This window comes from Chrysemys picta, chromosome 7, assembly GCF_011386835.1.
Source record: "Chrysemys picta bellii isolate R12L10 chromosome 7, ASM1138683v2, whole genome shotgun sequence".
NCBI lineage: Eukaryota > Metazoa > Chordata > Testudines > Emydidae > Chrysemys > Chrysemys picta.
The window spans coordinates 97,742,836-97,765,834 of NC_088797.1; the positions used below are offsets into that span (position 1 = coordinate 97,742,836).

A 22,999-nucleotide genomic window follows, 5' to 3' on the forward strand; every position below is an offset into this window, starting at 1 on the left:
TATATATCAATATATATTTTTTTTACAGTGTAGAAGAAGATCTGTGATAGGTATTCTGCAGTTCTGTAGTATATTCTGTACATTAGACATGCTTTTATAATGTTGATATCCTAAAGAAAGATGAATGTTTTATATATGTGATATACATACATTTCTATAGCACACATTATTGTAGTATCTGAGTTCTCAAATTGTTTATGTTCAATTCAAGTATATTATTTTATTATGACTATATATATCAACCTTTGTCATAAAATGCATTTTTGATATCTACTTCAAAATCATATGGTAGATTATTCAATATTTTAATAATAGTGAAGAAAAAACCTTTTCTACTATATAGGATGAAATCTTCTATCTGGAGCTTTCAATCATAACTATAATATTTTATTCCTTCCTTGGAAAGATTGTCATTGCGTCCTGGAAGATTCATAGGAGGCACAAAGGAAGAGATAAGGGAATATAGAGGCAACATCTAATGGACATCTTAGATGTCTGTATATTAATGCAAGAAGTATGGAGAACAGGAAGAACTAGAAATATTAGTGAATAATCACAATCATGACATAATTGGCAGCACAGAAACTTGGTGTGATAATTCACATGACTGGAATATTGGTATAGAAGGGTACAGCTTGTTCAGGAGGGACAGGCAGGGAGAAGTTATTGTCTTGTATATCAAAGATACATACACTTGCACTGAGATCGAGATAAAAGTGGGAGGCAGACCTGTTGAAAGTCTCTGAGTAAAGATAAAAGGGGTAAAAAATAAGGATGATGTCATGGTAGGGGCTTACAATTGACCACTTAACCAGGAAGGAGAGGTGGATGAATTTTTTTTAAACAACTAACAAAATCATTCAAAGTACAGGACTTGATGGTGTTAGGGGACTTCAACTACCCAGACACCTGTTTGGGAAAATAATATAGCAGGCCACAGATTATCCAACAAGTTCTTGGAATTGCATTGGAGACCACTTTTCATTACAGAAGATAGAGAAAGCAAGTAGGGGAGCGGCTGTTATAGATAGGAGGAACTGGTTGATAATTTGAAGGTGAAAGGCAGTTGGGTGAAAGTGATCATGAAATGATAGAGTTCATGGTAGGAGAGAAGAAAGCACAATAAAGCCAGTGGATTTCAAGAAGGCAGACTTGCAAACCCAGAGACTTGGTATGTAAGATCCCATGGGAAGCAAGTCTAAGGGGCAAAAAGAGTTCAGGAGAGTTGGCAGTTTTTTTTAAAGAGGCATTGTTAAAGGCACAAGAGCAAACTATTCCAATGCGTAGGAAAGATAGGAAGTATAATAAGAGAGCATCTTGGCATAACCAGAAGATCTTCAATGACCTGAACTCAAAAAGAGTCATATCAAAAGTGGAAAATAGGTCAAATTATGAAAGATGAATATTAAAAAAATAAAAACCCACCAGCAGCTTGTAGGGACAAAAGTAGAAAGGCCAAGGCACAAAACGAGATTAAACTAGCTATTGGACATAAAGGGTAACAAAAAACATTTTACAAATATATTAGAAGCAAGACCAAGACCAAGGACAGGGTTGTCCCCTTACTTAATGAGGGGGGGGAAGGCAATAAGAGAAAACACCGTGAAGGCTGAAGTGTTAAATGCCTTTTTTTTTTTTTTCCCCCTTCTTTCCAATTTTCACCGAAAGGTTAGCAGTGATTGGATGACTAACATCACGGTAGGCTCTGAGGCTAAAATAGGAAAGAGGAAAAAAAGTTAAGAATCACTTAGACAATTTAGATGTCTTCAAGTTGGCAGGGTCTGGCTAAATACATCCTAGAACACTTAAGGAAATGGCCGAAGAGATCTCTGAGCCATTAGTGATTATCTTTCAGAATTTGTGGCGGATGGGAGAGATCCCAGAGGACTGGAAAAGGGCAAATATAGTACTTATCTATAAAAAGGGGAATAAGGACAACCCAGGGAATTATAGACCAGTCAGCTTACCTTCAGTACCCAGAAGGATAATTGAGCAAATAATCAAACAATCAGTTTGTAAGCACCTAGAAAATAATAAAGTGATAAGTAATAGTCAACATGGATTTTTCAACATATGTTAAACCAACCTAATATCCTTCTTTGACAGGATAACAAGCCTTGTGGATGTGGGGGGGGGGGGGGGGGGACACAGCAGATGTGATATATCTTGACTTTAGTAAGGCTTTTGATACTGTTTCATATGATCTTGGAGCAAGAGAGGTTTAGGTAGACATTTGGAAAAACTGTCTCACCTTATGGTGGTTAAGGACTGGAACAAATTACCTAAGGTAGTGTTTTTCAAAGTTCGGGTACTGGGTCGCGGCATGTAAGGCACTGGGTCACTTTCCTTAGCACCCAGGGACCCTTGCGGCTCTGGTCAGCACCGTCAACCGGGACATTAAAAGTCCCGTTGGTGGTGCTGCCCAGCTAAGGCAGGCTAGTGCCTACCTGTTCGGACACCGCGCTGCACCCCGGAAGCGGCCAGCAGTGGGTCCGGCTTCTAGGCAGGGTGGCCATGGGGCTCCACGCGCTGCCCCCGCCCCGAGCACCAGCTCTGCACTCTGCTGCGGTTGGGGGGGAGTGCCTGCAGGTGAGAGACCCCTCCCACACCTTGAACCCCCCATTCCCAGCCCCACCCCGCAGCCCTCACCCCTGCACCCCAACCCTCTGCGCCAGCCCTGAGCCCCTCCCACACCCCAAACCCCTCATCCCCAGTTCTGTTGGGTCGCAGGCATCAACAGTTTTCTTCAACTGGGTCCTCCTGGTAAGTGGCGCCAGGCCTGTACCCTGAGCCCCCTGCCCTGAGCCTCCTGCTGCACCCCAACCCCTTGCCCTGAGCCCCTTTCTGCACACCGCACCCCCTCCCACACTCCAACCCTGGCTCAGCCCTACATTCATGGCTCTGTATGCAATTTCCCCACCCAGATGTGGCAATTTAGCCAAAAAGTTTGCCCACCCCTGGTCTAGAAAATACTTAGTGCTGCCTCAGTGCAGGGGACTAGATTAGATGACCCATCAAGGTCCCTTCCAGTCCTACATTTCTATGATTCTGTGATCATAATGTGTGTGTCCCCTTTTGATTCCTGCAAACAGGACTTGCATCTTGTATTTTCCTTTGTTTGGAGCCTTTTCTCATCCGATATTCTTCATAGCATGAAATAATTATGTAGCCTTTCTTTGTATTTTATATATATTCATTTTGTAATTTAGGTGATTAATAACCAGGTGCATATTACCCCATATGCAGCCTTATCAAGACTTTGTATAGAGGTACCCATATCTCATAACATTTGAGACTAACATTGGGGATTGATCCTGCTTTGAGCAGGGGGTTGGACCATATGACCTCCTGAGGTCCCTTCCAACCCTGATATTCTATGATTCTAACACCCTGGGTTTTGTAAACTAGCATCATACTCTGAAACCTAGCATCATACTGACTTTTATGACTGCAGGTGTCCACACTCACCCTAGTCTCCTGATATTATTTACTACCATCCCAGTAAAATATATTTATTTATGGGTCATAAGGGAAAATTAAATATAGAGTTGAAAATAGGTTTCTGGGGTAACATTTGAGGAGACTAGGAAGCTAGTTTTTATTACTAATATGAGAAGTCCATAGTGAAAAACATTTTTGAGTACTTCAAACATACTTTACTGACTAGAGCCCATACTAATAAACAGTTAGTTTATACTCAGACACATTGCTCTTTATTAAGCTACAGTGAATTTATATTTGTCCTTTGCATGTAAAACCACCAAGACATACAGTATTGTCTTCATCAATATTATACCGCCTTGTGAGTAAAATTGATTTTAAATTTGATTTAGTCAAATACCTGTGTTTTTTCTAATTGGGATGTATGAGTTTTAGGCCATTATAAACACTTAAAATTTTTTTTTTTTTTTAGAAATTGCTCTTTGACTTTTCAAGTTTAAAGAAACTTATGCACTCTTTCCATAGCTTTCTGTAAAAGGTTATAATGACAAGCAGCATATCTTGTTAAAGAAGATCATTGAAAAAATGACCACCTTTGAGATTGATGAGAAAAGATTTGAAATTATCAAGGAAGCGGTAAGCTCTATGGAATTTTAATGTGATTGGGATAATTTAAAACAGAATATATTGACTGAGTGAAATGTGAACATTTTAATGGAATTTGAGAGCTAAATATGCCCAAAAGTATAGGGTGAAATCCTAGCCCACTGAAGTTGATGGGAGTTTTGCTATTGGCTTCAGTTTTGGGTGAACTTCTAGCCAAGTATTTAAATGACAGTTGTACAACTTCAAAAGTGTTGGCCCTACAGTCTTTATTCAGGCAAAATGTGTGGTGAACTGTTTGTAACTGCTGGATTATGCCTTTCATTTATAAAAAGAGTAGAACAGTGGTTCTCAAACTTTTCTATATTCCGATCCCATTTTCAACAAGAAAAAGATTTTAGGATTTCAGTCTGACCTAGCCATAAAGAAATAAGATAGATAGGAGGGATGGTTGTGACCCCTTTGGATCCAGGGGATCATAACCCATTTCATGGTGTAGGATGAAGTACATGGATATGCAGGATATGCAGAATTCTGGAAGTAAAAACTGGCACAAAATTCAGTGATCCATATTCATATACTGCATTTTACAAATGTTTTTTTAAAAACTTTTGAAATAGGTTACAACTTCTTTGTTACTTTTGTTAGTTCAGTCTAGAAATGTAATTGTTTACATTGGAGTTTTTTACATAAGAGGAAAGCATTATATAATGTAACAGGAAACTTTTAATTTTAATATTCAAATAGGTGAACTTCAAATATAAGGAAGATTTTAGTCTAATATCAGGGTCTATATATATGTGGCACGTTGAATCTCATTACTGTGGTAAACTGACACACGTGGCAGCATAAAACAGATAAAAATTAAATTTAAAATTAAGGAAAACCCCAAAGAAACTTCTAAATATATCTATACATTATCTATGATGCATACTTCTTGGGGATTTTCCTTTATTTATTATGAGAGATTTTCTCATTTATGTCTCTAGAACTCAGGGGAGTTTTATCTCAGAATTCATTTTTCATTATTTTGCATATTTTGTGTTAATGTACAATTTTTATTGTATTTATATCCATGTGTGTAACCATATAAAAGAAAAACAGAAAAAAAAAAAGCAAAATCTAATGAGGAAAAATTGCATTTTCTTCTCCCACAAGCTCATCCATGTTAAGAAAGGGTCAGCTCCTTACTTCTTATGAAACGGGGAAGGCAGTCTCCACCAACTTTTTCCTCTTTTTTGTCCCAGAAACACAGAAAGAAAGACAAGATGCAAGGGATGTGGTGCCATCAGCCCTCCAACGCTGGTTCCAGCCCCTCCCCTACCCTTGTATGAAGGTTAAGGGGCTGTGTTGCAGCAGACACTTGGAGGCCTAACCTTCTTCCCCCTTTTCTTTAGGGGATGCCTTCCCCTAAATCCACTTCAAATTCCAGTTTTACACAGAACTGGACCCCTGTGGAATGAGTAGCTGCACTGGACACCTGGCACCTGCTAAGTTGTGACCTCTTGAATCTTACCTCCTGATCTACTCTACCAGGTCCCTGAGCTGCTATGGGGAAGGAAAAAACACTCACACTCCCCCTCACTGCCAGATTGATCATGGTGGGGTGTAAGTCATTCCCAGTCACAAATGAGGCAATTAGTACAATGCCCATAACGGGGGGGGAATCCAGACCTAAACTAATCCTGGGTTAGGAGGGGGCTCAGCTGGAGGGAGTAGGGTTTATATACTCTCTGCAGGTGTGCAGGGGCCAGTGGCTTACCTAAGTCCTACTGACCTGCCTGCAGGCTTAGGTGATGCCTTCCACCCTCTCCCAATTTCCATGTGGGAGGGAACTCTTAAAGGAGACACTGCTCTTTTTTCCTGTCAGTCCAGACAAAGCCCTCTCACCTTATGGTCTCAGGGGTTGCATTTCCCACCTACCCACTGGCCTCTGAAAAACAGTTGACTTTCTCTTGTGAAATTGAGGCTATGCTTACCTGTGGTTGTATGGGGACCCAGTAGATCCCACATTGCCAAGACTGTTAGCTTGCTCTTTTCATTCTTTCTGTTTGAGGAGATGACTGTGTTTATTTTGCCTGGATGCAAACTGAACAAAAGTTGTCACAACCCTGCTCACAAGGATAGATTCTTTTCTTGTTCCTCTTGTATGTAGCTGACCCTGCCTCTGTCTGACCATGTGAGACTAGGGCACTGGACAATTAGTTAAAATTTGCAGCTAGCAATGAATTTGGTAATAGTTGCCACAGAATGTATAGGCCTTGATTAGAATAATTAAAAATATTGGTCATAATGAATTAATGGAAAAATGCACTCTGAGAATAAATGTTTTTGTCAAAATTGAAACTAGCTTAGTTCCTAGCTTCATCATGTAAGGAAAGCTGCATCATCATGAGCATAATTCAATCCAATTACCGTATTATGCTACTCAAGAAAGTACAAGTGTAGAATAGTTGCTGGCATCTTGAATGTGGGGTTTTGTGTTGTATACAAAGCCAAGTAATTCAGGGTGATGTTGCTGTTATATTCAGAAGCTAAGTTTTGTAATTATTGAACATCCTATTTCAACTTTGTTAGTACATGCGATCACTTAACAACTTTCGAGCTGAACAGCCTCACCAGCATGCTATGTATTACCTCCGACTGTTGATGACAGAAGTTGCTTGGACCAAAGATGAATTAAAAGAAGCTCTAGATGGTGAGTTCCTGCCAATTTTTAACTGTTTGTTTCTTTTACCGAATTCACTATTTTGGCCTGTTTTGACTTTTGTCATGTTTAGAATCCTGAGCTTTGTATTGTTTTAGTAGAGTTAAGAGTTTCGATTTTTGAATGGGGACATAGTCTGTTGTCCTCACAAGTAATTACTTAATCAACATTAATGGAGCTACATATTTTGCAATGTTTGTACAGCAGTTGCCTCATAGTGTGTTTAAAGTTTGAGAAAAAACTATTAATTTTTTTTTAGTTACTAGATTTTAGTTTGGGAATTTTAAGATTTTTTAAAAATTATGTATTTATTTTTTGATGACCGCTGTCTCAAAAATATCTGGAAAAAAGCCTACAAACTTTTCATGCAAATAGTCCTTAATGAAGAACAGATCCCTCGCTATATTCACTGGGGAGGGTAATTTAAAATATAAAAATTGCCAACAACTTCAAAATAATCTGAGGATGTATTTATAATTTTAGCAGAGGCTAGTGAACTTTACATGTAGTACCCCACTCCGGTCTGACATGAGAATTGGCTGCTGTTGGAGCAGTCTGCAGAAAGAAGATGGTGATTATCTCCTTGGACCATTCCCAACAAATCTTCCAAAAGATGTAAATTAGGGCCAAATCTAGCTTGCCTTTCTCATGCAAGTTTTGACTTTGTTGGGACTGCTCATATTAGTGAAGTGGGCAGGATTTGGCCCTATATTTCTGTCTTTTGATAGCTGCTTCCCATCTTCTAATTTTCAGACATCTTACCACCCTATTAAACAAGGCTTACTAAATACTGCTTTCAGCTGAAGGCTATCATGAGCAAAGATGTGAACTTGCCCTTCCCTCACTCTGTTTCCCTTGATGAGATATTTATAAAGAGGTGAGTGTGCACATCTTGTACACTTGCTACTAAGGCAAGCTTAAAATATATTGGGCACTGTATACCCTTTAATTATTGCAAGAAAAAGCTTTTACCAGAAAAATATCAGCAACAAAATTTAAAAACAAATTGTATAAATCTTTTCCAACAGGAACTCTTGGGAATACCTCTGTGGTTGTACAGTGCATAATGAGGCCCTGTTTCTGATTGAGGCTTCTGGGTAGTACTGCAGGATAGTTATTTAATCATTCTTGGTTGATGTATTCGACTCTAAAAGATGCCAATGAAAAATCATTTTAGAGGGAAAGAAAAATCCAGTATGGTCAGAAACTGACTATACTGTATATTGTTGCATCCCACTATTTAAGGCTCTGATCCTGAAAACTGCTCCATGCAGGCAGTCCTCTATACACGCTATAGGGGGCTTTAGGGTTGCCACTTTTGGTTGGACTTACTCCTGGCGGTTTCATCACATGACATAATCTTTAATTAAAGATTAATCTTTAATTCCTGGAGACTCCAGGCCAATTCTGGAGTGTTGGCAACCCTATGCTTTATACTAGTGCACGGCCTGACTGTACAGAGTAGCTTTGGGACGGGGCCCTAAATATTTTGTTCTGTTGTGTCTGTACAGTGTTAATGGGCCCTACTGAAGTCAGTGGCAAAACTAGCATTAATTTCAGCAAGAGCAGGGTCAGCCTGATAAAGGACACTCCTTTCCTCTTCCTAGGAATTGCAGATCCTTTTTTATATTTACTAACTTCTGTCCCTTATCATAATCCATTTAAAGTTTAATTCTGAATGTCCATAACATGGCAATTTAACACTGAATTACTGTTCAAAGAGGTTAAAGTCTAACTGTCTTGCAACATTAGAGATCTGCTTGAGGGACAATGATTTTTTGGTTTGATTTTTACTACTATCATCCTCACCACCACTACCAGATGACCCCGGCCCTATGTACTGCTGACAAATGTTTGTCAGAATTAAGAGACTAATTACACAAACAATAAGAGACCCCTTGCCTTTTCCAGGAGACAAAGTTTAAATAGAAGATATGACTAACGAAGTGAGAGCAACTAATAATTGATTTGGGGTGAGGAAAGAATTGGAAATGGTGTGTGTTTTTGGGGTTGTAGTAAGAGGAAAAATTATTAAGTATTGATGATATTTTACGATAAAAATATCTACCTATCTTAGGTACTTATATGCCTTCCATTACAATAGTAACTGAGAGCCTCACAGTCTTTATCCTTAGAAACACCCTTTTGAGATAGGGAAGTGCTATTATCCCCATTTTACAGATAAGAAAATGAGGCACAGAAAGAATAAGGGACTTTCCCTAGGTCACACATGGAGTCTGTGGCAGAGCCAGTGAATGGACCCAAGATCTCCTGACTCCAAAGTCAGTGCTCATACCAGGGGACTGTCTCTTAGTCTGCTGATTCTGCCTATTGATTCTAATATGTAAATTGTATTTTGCTTTATGGACAAGAGTAATACTGATTATAAAAGTGTTTAAAATATGAGAATCAGGTGTGTGTGTGTACATGTACAGGTATGTATATATATTATACACAAAATAATTCTTAATTTACATGATTTATTGCTAATTACTATAAAACGGAAATTTGAGTTCAGAAATTGTTTTAGTCTAGATAGTAATGTACTGTAACTTCCGAGAGAATTGTAAGCCACATGTTCTTTATGTAGTTAATAGCTACAGCTTTATCTCTCAGTCCCACCTAAATGATGGTAACTATTTTCTCTGGAGAGTGAACGTGTGTTCAGCATGATTGGAGAGCAGGATTGTTGTTGTTTTTCTTAGTGGAATCTGGGTCAGATGCTAAGTGAATTCTAAGCAAAGCAAACTATGCAATGAGTGCTGATATTTAAACCTGGAAACTTTCCAACAATGAATTTTTAAGGAAAAATCCATTGCTTTTGACTATTATGATTTTCCCTTTTCTCCAAGAAACGGATCATAGCTGCTGAAGACGAGGTCCATTCCCTGTAATGTAAAAAAATCATGTGATTGATTTAACTGTCTATTTATCTATTCTAGATGTCACTCTTCCCCGCCTCAAGGCCTTTATATCTCAACTGTTGTCACGGTTACACATCGAGGCTCTTCTCCATGGCAATATAACAAAACAGGTCTGATATTTTCTTTAATAGAAATAGTTTGTATTAAAAACAGGATTTAAAACCAAGCGTTTAGTTAATCGTCCCAAGTTTTAAATCAATTTTTGCCAAATATGATTTCATAGTCTTCACTTAATTTTTAGCTGTTTTACAGCAAGTATATCATGATGACGTTTTGTCTGCTGTCTGTCAGGCTCAATGTCCCTTTGAATGTTGGTATTTGAGATTTACTGTAATAGAAAACAGTTTATGATCTAAATATTTTAAAGTCTGCATTGCATGTCATTACAGTAAGTAATTAGACTGTAAAAGTAACTGTGTGCTACAGCTCCTGGTTTTCCATTTACAAGCTTCAGACATCTGACTCAGCTGACTAGCAAAGTTTAAAAAAATCAGAATCCTTCAAAGTGAAGCATTAAGTACAAGGCTAAGGTGTGTGGGTCCATAAATCAGAGTTCTAGTTCCTTTTCCTTGTGAAAGTAAGAGGGCACTGCTAGTAAGAGGCACAGACTATTTAATGTGTCCTTCATTAAAACTGTAATGAGTTGCACTTCTGTCATGATACTATTGGGAATGCTGCTATATCAGCCCCATGGGAATAGATGCAGCCATTTTAATATTTTAACTCTCTCACAAAGCTATTGTTACATACAGTATTTGTAAATCCACTCAGATCTTTGGATAAATGTGATACAGACGTGCATCTATACTTGTCTAGTGGAAAGTACACTAGCACTAGACTATCGTATCTTAAAACACTGCAGGTCAGCAGTGAGTGCGTGGAGAGGGAAGTGGCCAGCAGCAGTGAGGGAAAGAGCCAGAAGGATAGGATATAGAAAGTTGGAGCTTTAAATTAGAGCTCCAGGAAAGTTGTTTTTTAATTTTTTTTACATTTTTTGTGTGGAAATGTAAACGAAAGAATAATCCCATCTTCCTCCTAACCCCCTCTATATGTGAACAAGATGTGATTAAATTCCTCTATAAAGCACCACAGAATTACTCAGGACCGAGCCCTGTATTGTGCTGACATGTATTATGTGACCCAATCATGAGAAAAATATGTTTTCTGTAAGCAGTCGTGTGGGGTGGCTTTTGGAGGGATAAAAATATACATCACTGCATATGGTGCATCTATGTATTTGGAGACCATGGTGATCAGAAATGATCTGCAAGCTTCTTCTGAGCTCCTTGCAATCTACCTGTCTGCTTAGACTTCTATTCTGATGTTTGTATTTTGCCACAATAGGGTGTTGATTTCTGCTTAATAGTAGGCTAATGGTGCTCACAGTGACACTGTGGCATAAATATTCTGTGGTAATTTGTTGTTTTCTAGAGTAGAATACATATTATTTTGGCTTTGCCTTGAAATTTCCTATATTTCCCTCATCCCTTTTTTCTCCATTTCTTTTCCTTCATAAATTTAGAGATCTTTTGCAGGTTTTCTGCAAGAAACCATTTTGTGTTATGAGTTTACATGGCAGAACAAAGTAAGAGGTTTGGGCTTCTGCATAGAATTTTGAAGCAGATTTTGTAATAAGTTGCTATACTTTTCAACATGTAAGCCATGGCACTTAACAATCAAGCTGTTTGAAGTTACACATCTAAGTGAGGCCAGACTTTTAAAAAATGTTGGCATACATATTGTTCACACACACCCTGTCCGCCCCCTCCTCCTCCATCATCACAGTCAGGTTTTAAAGACTTTAATGAAAAAAGTGTAGTTTTTAATGTAATTTACTGAAATCCCTGCTGCGTGTTTTTTTTTTTTTTTTTTTTTTTTTTTTTTTTTTTTTTTTTTAAAGACCAACTTTTCATAAAACCACCTGAACTTCAAATATCCTATGTATTTGATGCTGTTTAGGTTGAAACTGTAGATTTACTGAAAATGGCTATAACTTTAGAACTGCTTAGGAATAAACACTGTATTGTGTATTTATAAAAAGGTAATTATATTTGACATTAAAGGAAAATCTGAATTTATCATTTTAAGAACTATTTGATTAAAATATTAATTAACTAAAGCACAGCATTGTAATCGACATCTATGGGTATACTCACATATTGGAGCATCTTGATAAAATGTTCAAAAGTGCCCAAGTGACTTAAGATTCTATGATTCTTTTTCAATACTAGCTTAGGGTCTTAGGAGTCTAGGTCTCACGGACAGTCGATTAGGCACTTCTATAAATTTTACTCTGTCTTTAGAACTATGACCAATGTTGCATCCAAACTACGTTACTTCTGCATTTCCTGCCCTGTTAATTGCCATGTATTGATGTTTGTATGTTGTATACTGTAGTGAAAAAATCTGGTCAAGTTTCTGAAAGAACAAATGAAGTTTATAGTTTTCAATTAAAAATGGTAACAGAGCTGGTCTGCTACCCTGTCACATACCTTCTCTCTCTCTTTTTTGACTTCTTAATTATGTGTGCTGTGTTTGTGGGCACGAAGGCACTAACTCAGCAAGGTCTTTAAGCATGTGAGTCATCCCATCCCTATACAGTAAACTACATGCTTTAAATTCCATTGACTTCAGTGGCACTGAAGTTTGTGCTTAAGTGCTTTGACAAATAGGGGCAGGATTACTCACATGTTTAAATGCTTTGTTGAATTGGGGTCTAAAAACTGCTTCCTGCAGCATCTCTGTATGCCAACATAGGCTAGGAGAAGAAAATTTTAGTTGACTTTTCCCTGGGAAACCTGGATCTCAGATTTGAAGAATAAGAAAATATAGTGGTCCTAATTTTTTTACTCAAGATGCTCTAGTTTACTTTTGAAACTTGTGTTGTCCCTCCCTACAGGAAATATTTAGGATTTTAGGAAGGGATTCACTTAAGGGAGTTAGGAACTTCTTATTTATTTTTACTAGGAGTTTGAGCCTGATTCCATTAGACTCTTGAAAATTCCAGCCCTAAAGTGCGGGCCTACAACCGTTAATCTGACAGCAAGTAAATTTCACTTGCGTAGACTGAGTTATCAGTTGTCACTGGCTGCTGGATAAAATTATTTTTCCTATTCTCCTTATCAGCAGATGGAACAGGAAAAAAAATCTTGTGATTTTTTTTTTTATCCCCATATAAAAGTGACTGCTTTGATCCCAACAGTCCCAACTCCACCAACATAACAAAAATGGGGTGAATAGCTGTGCTGATATAGAAAGACTTGGAGAAACCAAATTAACAGCTAACAAAATGTCATTTGTATATAAATTGGGGAGTATGTATGCAGTTTCCAAGTTTGCACAGATAAATACTTCAAGGGTAAGAAAGTGAGAGCACATTAAGAATAGGTCCAAAATGTTTAGCTAAATGTGTAAAGATGAATGTAGCTGAAGGTGCTCGCCAGTAGCACTGGGTTACTATAAAATAAATAATAATAATAAAATAAATAAATAAAATAAAAATAAATAAGCTAATGTAGGGAAAATAATCTCACTTATTTCCACCTTATTTTTCACTTTCTTATACTTTGTTTTAAATTAACCATTCCATCCTTCCATTCCTGATTTTTCATCTTGCCAACAATAACTGCGGTCCTTCAGTGTGCTGCCAGATTTAGGATTGTCAAAGACTAAATAAACAACCTGAAATTAATGTCTTCTTTCCCAGGCTGCATTAGGAATTATGCAAATGGTTGAGGACACTCTCATTGAGCATGCTCATACAAAGCCCCTCCTTCCGAGTCAGCTAGTAAGATATAGAGAAGTGCAGCTTCCTGACAGTAAGTTGAATTATTTTTTCTATGTTATAAAGCAAGTAATTTAAAGCTGTTTCCTGGTGTCTTCTAATGACTTTTGAAGTGAATATTACCTGTAGTTTGTCTAGAAAGCAACTTCAAATGATTCTGCACTGTAAATCTTGCAGAATTAAATGGGAAATATCATTATATGAAAAGTAGTACAGATAGGTCTGTGACATTAATCTTTCTGTTATGCTCGGTAACTGTTTTTTGTACAACTCTATAAAATAGTATTTAGCTGCTTAATATATTGGAGTGTTGATGTGAAGGATGAATACAGACATGGCTTGCACAGCAGTTTGAAGCAAAATAACATTAAAGTAACAACTGTTCTTTGAGTGGATGCAGACATGTATTCCATTAGGTGTGTGCGTGCTTAGTGCACCGGAGCCAGAGATTTTGCCTAGCAATACCTGTAAAGTGACAGCACTCATGCCTCATGGCTGTGGCCCCATCCCTAGCTATCTGAGGTGGCACCACCCTGACTCTTTCCCCTCAGTTCCTTCTTACCGCCCATGGCTGAAGTCGGAGCTCTGTGTGGTATTACCTTACATCCTTGCAATCAGATTTAGCATAGTTGTTTATTGTAAATAGTTAGTATTTAGTGGTAGTTAGTAGTTAGTGTTAGCTTTAGTAGGTTTTTTTCCCTATTGATGCCTTCACCAGGGTTTAAACACTGCCCTTCATGTGGGGGAGCGATCTCTAACAATGATCCTCACACATGGTGCTTGCTCTGTCTTGGCAAGGACCACCTTAAAGAGCATTGTTTGATCTGCAGATTGTTCAATAAAAGGACTCAGGTGGCCTGGGACTTTCACCTCGAGTAGGCCATGCAGCCTGATCTGGTACAGAGGCCTTCATCAGGCCAACAATTACCCTCAGGCTCAAACTGCGACTGCTTCACGTGTGGGAGCAGGTGCCTCTCTGAAGAGGTGGAGAAGCTGTTCCCTGTCAACTGTGCCGATGAAATGTCACATAAGACCAGCCACGACCACTCTAGTTCTCGGGGTAACTCTTCTGCCTCCTTCAGGAAAAGTGCAGCCTGAGATGGAGCTGATGGTGGTGGGCAGGAAGGCATGGGTGCCTGTGACCCTTCCCCGGTACTGAGTGGGAAGGTCAGAAACCACCCCCGGGCATCCATTGAGTCTGTTACCAATGAGGGAGATGCCAGTACAGACTGTGTTTATTCATCAGTGTACCAGGCAGCCGCAGACCTCCTTTGCCTTTTGGTCCCAACCTCACCATTGGTCTAGGACTTTTCCAGGTCTGTGCCATCTATAGCCCGCCCAATGGAGCGAGCCACTGAACCCTCATGCCTGTTGGCACCATCCCAGCATTCCTCTTCCAGTAGTAGGGATAGAGCTGGTATCAGAATACCAGGAACCTCTTCTGCAGTTGGCGCCACACATGCTTCCTTGGCAGCTTTCACCACCCTTGGTGTCAGTACAGTAGGGCGCTCTGGTGCCATTATTCACGTCTGGACTGACACTGCTGTGCAGTTTTCTTTCTCTCTTTCTAATAGCTCTAGTGTATTGGGGTTTTGGTGTGGAACCTTGAAACTTTGACAGGGTTAAAAGGGTTTTTTAAATCTACTTTGTGCATTTGCAGTGTGTTTTGGTACAGTATAATGATATTTGTAATTACGTGCCAACGTTCTCCTTGCTTTGCACATGCATGCATATGTTAATTGACACAAATTTTACGTTTAGTGTGTAGGTGCATGTGAAATATAATCTGAGCCCTTCCTTATTCTACACAGTCAAAGTGAGAGCCCTGCCTCATTCTGTATGAAGTATTAATGTCCACATTGAATGACCAGAGCTCCTGGAGAACAACTTTCATTTTTTTGCATTTGTACACTCAATGATGTGCTGCTGCCTTCGCTTCATTGAGTAAAGTGTAGTTTCTATCCAAATAACTTCTTGCCATGTCTAATAGCTGATTATTTTTTAACCTAGGGTGATTTTACAGAATTTATTTATAGTACTCAATTTTTTGTGCACTGCCAAAAAGTCAAGATTTAAGCAATAATTACTACGGAGATTGAGGACAATTCCTGAGAATATGTACGAATAGATAGCTAATGTACAGCCAAAAGCCATAATCTCTAGCTGATCATTAGCCTATAGGAAATGCCTTGTACCAAAGAAGCTATTGGTATTACTTGTTGAATTACTTTTAATGCTTATAAATCTGTTGGATTGACTGTCGTAGAAATTGAAGTCTTCTGTTTACAGAACAAACAAAGCACGGGAGAGGCAGTGCAAGCTTCTCCTCCAACCACACAAATGTACCTCAACCCTGATCCATAGGGACCACCTCTAGGTAGGGCTATGATGGATGCAGTAGTCTCCAAGTCTAATCAGTGGGAAATCAGCAGAGGCATTTGAGATCATTATAAGAGAGGAGGCATCAGCATCGTGTTCTCTGCGAGGACTCTTGGCTTTTGGAATTCACTTACCTATGTGACTCGCCAAGCTAGGATTTGTTAACCTTGTGAACATGCTATAAAAGTCTTTCTCCCACAGGTTGGTGAACAGGTTGCCTGATTATTAATAGAAGATCTGCTTTGAATCTCTTTTTCTTGTAATCAGATTCTATCTGCAGCTAGACTGTCTGTTTTTTCTACTTGGACTCTATTTGGGAAAGTGTGTGTATGAGAGAGAGTCTAATTACTTTACTTTAATTTTCTCTTTTAGGGGGTTGGTTTGTCTATCAACAGAGGAATGAAGTTCATAACAACTGTGGCATAGAAATATATTACCAGACAGATATGCAGAGTACTTCTGAGAATATGTTTTTGGAGCTCTTCTGTCAAATTATATCAGAGCCTTGCTTCAACACTCTGCGTACTAAGGAACAGTTAGGTGAGTTTTCCCAGAGTGATCCTCCATATCTCAGTAATAAATAAGGATAAGTATGATGATAGACTTTCTATAGCTCTGCTTCTACCCTGCTCCCTGAATGCCATTTAAAGGACATTTGGTAAACAAGTTATTTTAACTAATGGAGACCCCAAAGACTATACAGTTCACAAAGGTAAACTGAGATGAAAAAAGCATAACTTTTAAGATCAAGACTGAAATATTTGAAGACTGCCTCACTCCAGAAAAAGATGGTGTCTTACTGGCTATATAGAAACCACCTCATCTAAAGAAAAGCTTCAAAAACAGACTCCAACGAGAAACTGCTGAATTTGCAAACTAGATACTATTAACTTGGGCTTGAATGGAGATTGGGAGTGGCTGGGTCATTGCACAAATTGAATCTATTTCCCCATGTTAAATATCCTCACACCTTCTTGTCAACTGTCTGAAATGGGCCATCTTGATTATCACTAAAAAAAAATTTTTTTCCCCCCTCCTGCTGATGATAGCTCATCTTAATTAATTAGCCTCTTGGAGTTGGTATGGCAACTTCCACCTTTTCATGTTGTTTGTATGTGTATATATATCTTCTTACTATATGTTCCGTTCTATGCATCTGATGAAGTGGACTGTAGCCCACGAAAGCTTATGCTCAAATAAATTTGTTAGTCTCTAAGGTGCCACAAGTACCCCTGTTCTTTCATCTAAAGCTGTGAATGACAGGAGAGGATGGGATTATTAGATCAGGTTCCCAAAGCTAAATGATTGCCAGAAGAAAACTGAGCAATACTGACTGAGAATCAGTGACACTGCCTAAATAAATTTGTTAGTCTCTAAGGTGCCACAAGTACTCCTGTTCTTACTGCCTTTATGGGAAGTGGTAAGCAATAATGCTTACAGAGCCGTAGGTATGACTTATGGTTAGTAACAATGTGACTGCACATGTATCCAAGCTAATTCAAATGAAATTTTTCACCAATGCCTCTACAACTCTCGGATTCCTCTCCCATGTCAGAGACAGAGCCACTGTTTGCCTGTGTTTTATCCAGTGGCTGCTATTCGATTAGGCAGAGACACGACCACACAAGAGAGAGCTTAAATTATCAAATTGCAGCAAAATGAAGCCTCACAGTCTTCTAGCTGAGTTCCTTAAACTGCATTCACTAAACTTGCCTCTCTGTTAGGTGGGTGTTTACAATAGTAAAACCACTCTTCCTTTCCCAAAACTGTCATTGCCCTTTCTTCCACAACACAGACTACACATGGAATGGTCTTTTTTTAGATGGCATGCCAGGCTGCAAATCATACCTTAAACAATCACTTTTAGCTTAATATCTACAAATAATTCTTTGGAGCATGAACTTTATCCATATCCTCCTTAGTACAGCACATAGTAAATTTTGGGTGCTACTGTAATAACAATAAAAGCTATATGTTGATAGAACTTTTCATTATGAAGGATCCTATTCTTAGGTAAACTAATGCTATGTTTGAAGGACAAGTGACCAACCATGTAAGCAGTGTGTGGGTGGGGGTGTGGGGGTGGGGTGTGTGTGGATTGCATGAAAATGCAAAATAGCAAGCACAAAATGCCCTGCTAGGCTGAGTAAACACTTTGAGTAAATCCCGCTTGCCCCCCAGTATTAAAATATAATGTAAGTTATCAACTTGGAAAAGATAGCTTTCAAAATGAATATTAATTTGGAGATATAAAAAAATCTATTAGAACCCTATTGGTCTTTTAACTTAAACCTATGTAAACATGGACATGAACAGTTAAGGGATCACATTTCTAGTATCTAGGCACAGGTCTGTATGGCTGCATAATGTTATAGATGGGGGGCCCATTATGTGTAATAGAGGTATTAGCCAAGTATTGGAGGTTTGATCATTTTACTAAGAATTTTCCTATTTGTATGGATTTCAACAAGGATCACTGGCCTTCCTCTGTCCTGAGAATCTTAAGTTTTAAACCATAATGATATTTTTCAGTATATAATACATTGAGAGAGTAGTACAGCTCTATAGAGGAAACAACTGCTGGAATGTTAACCATAACATGGCTACAGGAACTGATAAATCAGGGGTTCTCAAACTGGGGGTCGGGACCCATCAGGAGGTCGCGAGGTTATTACATGGGGGGTTGCAAGCTGTCAGTCTCCTCTCCAAACCATGCTTTGCATCCAGCATTTATAATGGTGTTAAATATATAAACAGTTGTTTTTAATTTATAAGGGGGGGTCACACTCAGAGGCTTGCTATTTGAAACGGGTCACCAGTACAAAAGTTTGAGAACCACTGTGATAAATGAATAGGACCACTTAGTAAAATTCCTTTTTATAGTCTGTAGAATGAATTCCAAAATCATTTCAGTGCATTGCTGTGTATAAATTGCACACAGTTGAACCAAACCTCAGTGGTGAAGGTTTAACATGGAAAAAATTACTTCAAAATGAGACTGTTCCGCTGCTGTGTGTGTGTGTGTGTGTGTGTGTGTGTGTGTGTGTGTGTGTAATAAAAGTTTATAAAACAGAGAAGTAGTAACTAGATATAAATAGTAGATCTAAGTAATTATTCTGAATGCTCAATATAACAACACCTATTATTTGGGTATCAGAAACTAATAATGACAAACAACCTTTCTTCGTTCTTTTTTTTTCTCTTCTCTAGGGCAACCACATCCATTTCAGGGAAATAAAAGAAAACTTTGAAAAATACAAGATGTAGCTTCTATTTTTTGAACCCTGCAATGTTTTATTCATGGAATCACACACAATGTAAAATCATACATTCAGTTCTAGTGTGTGACACTTTGAATAACTTCCTAAAATATGGGACAGGGTGTGTTGCTTGTTGACAAATAAGGAACAGATGTTCACGGTATCCTACATTGTTAATAACCAACATTCATTGAAGAGCAGGCAAACTGAAACATTTTTACTGGACATAGATATAGATGTAGTTAACCAGTTGCAATTTTTCTCTTTTGTCAAGGTTACATTGTGTTCAGTGGTCCCCGACGGGCTAATGGCATACAAGGACTGCGGTTTATTATTCAGTCAGAAAAACAACCGCACTACTTGGAAAGCAGGGTTGAAGCTTTCCTAAAAACCATGGAGAAGTGCATTGAAGACATGTCAGAGGAGGCCTTCCAGAAACATATCCAAGCTTTAGCAATTCGTCGTCTAGATAAACCAAAGAAGTTGTCTGCAGAGTGTGCTAAATACTGGGGAGAAATAATTTCCCAGCAGTATAACTTTGACAGAGGTAAGAAAAACAGAAAATTGTTTGTCAGATGAAAATGTGAAATTGAGGGCTGAAGTGCTGAAACATACTGTTACTTTCACTTGTATTTAAATATATAACAGATTTTAATAACTGAAAATTCTTGCATTTCTCTTATCCGCTTGTCACAGAAATGTACACAGAAATACTCTCCAGGAATCTCTCAGGGACACAGTAGATAACTTGAAAGGCAAGAAAAAAAGAGGAGTCAAATATACTTTACGTTTTCAGTAAAGATAATGGGTGAAATTCTGGCCTCACTGAAGTCAATGGCAAAACTCCTGTTGACTTTAACGGGCACTATTTCACCCAATATATTATAAACCACACAAGGGACTCCACTTAGAATGTTTAACAATTTAATTAGGACAGTTCAGGCTATTAATGAATGCAGCTATATAAAGGAGAGAGCTGAGAGCAGGTAACGCTTCTCTTACAACTGGAAAACTTACAGGTTACACACTGATATTAACACTGTAGGCCCAGATAAGTAAGTATCTTTAAAAAGTTCTGTATCACTTGTTTCTAAAAGTAACATTTGATTGCAAATTGGTTACAACTACAGCTGCACTGAATAGGAGTGAATTTATTAGAGACCTAATCTTTTGCCTTCTGTGCATAATTTTATCCATTTCTTTGTGGTGTGAGTGCTTTTAGTCTTTTCTTTCTATCCTGGGAGATATCCAATAGGATACCTGAGTTTGCAGTATTTGTCAGGGGACGTTCATAGCGGAGGATCCTATGCTCTGAAATTTACTCTCCCCGTTGGTTGGACAGAGCCCACGTTCATTGATCTTCAGCTCTTTTTGCAGAGTTCCATGAGCCAATAAAGTAGGCCAAGGGTGTTAAAGGATTGGATATATGATAGGCTTTATATATTGACTTTGTGTCAGCCTGAATTATTTTGTATGTATTTTTAAAGATTGTACTACATGTGCACCTAGTGCCTGTGATAGGTGCAGTCATATTTACCTTGCATAGTCCTTATGACCATGCATATATTCTTAGCCTTTATAATAGGCTTTTTCCCGCTAAAATTTCCCACTGTTTCTGCTACCAGTGCAGCTCTACTAGTGCTAGCAACAGTGGGAGCACTAGTGTAGGCCACAGCTTGTGTCTGAACCACCATGTTGTCTGTCTGTTCTGAGCAGGTCTAGATGTCACTGTAAGATTTAATCTTATATTCTAAAGGTTACAAACATTACAGGAGAAGTGTTTAGGGTGAGAATAATAGTATTCTCACTGAAAATGAATTAAAAATAATTTATATCAATATTGAAACATTTATCTTCTGGCTCATCCTTTTAAACTATTTTTTTCTTTTCACCAGCAAGTCCATAATCTTTATCTGAAATATTCTGAGCTAGATAGAGTATTGTATTACTCCTTTTGTACATCTTGAAACAGAGAAAGCTAAATTGGTTTTGCCATAAAAAACATGTTTCTCTCCCACTCCTCCCAAAAGGTAAAGAGAAAAAGAAAAGGAATGGAATATTCTAGTTTAGATTTTGGCTTTGTTCACTATTTACTAAGTAAACTTTTTACAAATGATAAATCATTTTGACAGTTAAAACATATATTATCTTCTCAAATAAAAGACTTGTCTCATTTTAGGTTTTAGGGCCAGATCCACTCTGCCTTATATTTGATGTGTGTCTGAATGTTACTGCTCAGAAGTACAGTCTCCAACCTTCCTTTATTTACTAAGGTTCTGAGAAACATGATCTGTACACTCTGTGGCCACCTTTTCCACTGTAGCCTTCTCCACTGCTTTCCATTCAACATGCTGTCCTGTCACAATACCAAGTTCAGCTTTGTTGGGGTAGTCAGTGTTCTATTAGAAACTGCTTTAACTGTGTATCCTCCTGTAGTGTCCTATACATTGGCCTCAGTACAACTTTCAGAAAACACTTTTTGAAATATACTGGCAATGAGATGTCATTCCAGGTGTAGGGAGAAGCATGAAAATTCCTATTCTCTGCTGGAGTACTTGTGGGACCTTAGAGACTAACAAATTTATTAGAGCATAAGCTTTCGTGGACTACAGCCCACTTCTTCGGATGCATATCGATATATCGATATATATATCCGAAGAAGTGGGCTGTAGTCCACGAAAGCTTATGCTCTAATAAATTTGTTAGTCTCTAAGGTGCCACAAGTACTCCTGTTCTTCTTTTTGTGGATACAGACTGACACGGCTGCTACTCTGAAACCTATTCTCTGCTGCTTTTTCATCTCAGGTAGAAGTTTTACACCTTTTCTGTCCTGCTTTCCAGTGCCTCAGATATCTCCATCCTTAGCCTTCTTGTTCATATATCTTCTCTCTCCAGGATGACTGATTGCTATCTGTAACCTTATCCTTGATCATCTCTTCTATACAGATGATGCCCAGTTCTTTATTTCCCTTGACTTGTTCCCTGATCCTTTTTAGTTCCCATCCACCTACATTGATTTAGAAAAATTTAGTAGAAGGTTTTTGTGTAACTAGAATTGACAAAAACAGAAGTTAGTCAACTCATGCAAAGGGGAAAAAAGTCCTCTCTTTGTCCCATGTTTCTTACTCTTTCACACCACGTGATTCAAACTTAACTTTCCTCTAAAGGTTAGAAATCTGAATCATCTTTGTTATCTAACTTTTTTTCCCCCACCCATGTTTACTTATCACCATCCCAACCAGGGCAACATCTGTTCAGTTATTTTCACTGACTTCCCATCATCTCTGAATTCAATTAAAAATTCCATTCTGTTTTTCAAAACTCACCATGGACTAATGCCAATCTGCCTCTGACTTCTTAGTCATGTATGTTTTAATTCTTAAATTGGATCCTCCTGCCCCACAAGTCTCCTCATTTGAAGGTTGCTCTTTCTTTTATGCTGCCCCTTATGGTAGGCTCTGTGTTTCTGTAATAATTACACTTTTATAGTGGCATTATACAATGGACTTGCATACCTTTAAATGTATCTGTATTTAATAATATAGCTACTGAGTCACTTCCTCTGCAAAACTAATTTTTAAGACCTTCCTTTTCACTTTGGACCACACTGCACACTAAAGACCACGCACATTTTCTTTCTTCTATTATATATTTTAAAACTCATGCCATCTTGCTATTTCCTAAATAAAAGGTTACCCAAGTATAATAAATGTGAATAAAAGCCATCTATAAAATCAGTATCTGTTATGAATCTGATTCACTCTTTTTTTGAAGATGGAGTTCAGAAATAATATGCCTTTTATAGCACATTTAATCAAAACGGGCTCATTTTGTGTAATTCTTTAAAGCTTCCACTGCTATTTATTTTTCATAGACTCAAATAGTAGCTTGTAAGTTAAGA

General features: G+C 38.2%; 1 protein-coding gene across 6 annotated transcripts in view; it reads left to right on the top strand.

Moving 5' to 3' along the window:
* The window catches only part of IDE (insulin degrading enzyme), a 103,334-nt gene that overhangs the window by 73,807 nt on the left and 6,528 nt on the right, over positions 1-22,999 (top strand). For all 6 annotated transcript variants that reach the window (XM_005301287.5, XM_065553522.1, XM_005301284.5 and 3 more), the window contains exons 16-21: positions 3,967-4,077; positions 6,622-6,742; positions 9,694-9,785; positions 13,382-13,493; positions 16,211-16,378; positions 19,373-19,645. In XM_005301287.5, coding sequence (XP_005301344.1) covers positions 3,967-4,077; positions 6,622-6,742; positions 9,694-9,785; positions 13,382-13,493; positions 16,211-16,378; positions 19,373-19,645 — 877 coding nt within the window. The remainder of the gene's footprint in view (positions 1-3,966; positions 4,078-6,621; positions 6,743-9,693; positions 9,786-13,381; positions 13,494-16,210; positions 16,379-19,372; positions 19,646-22,999) is intronic.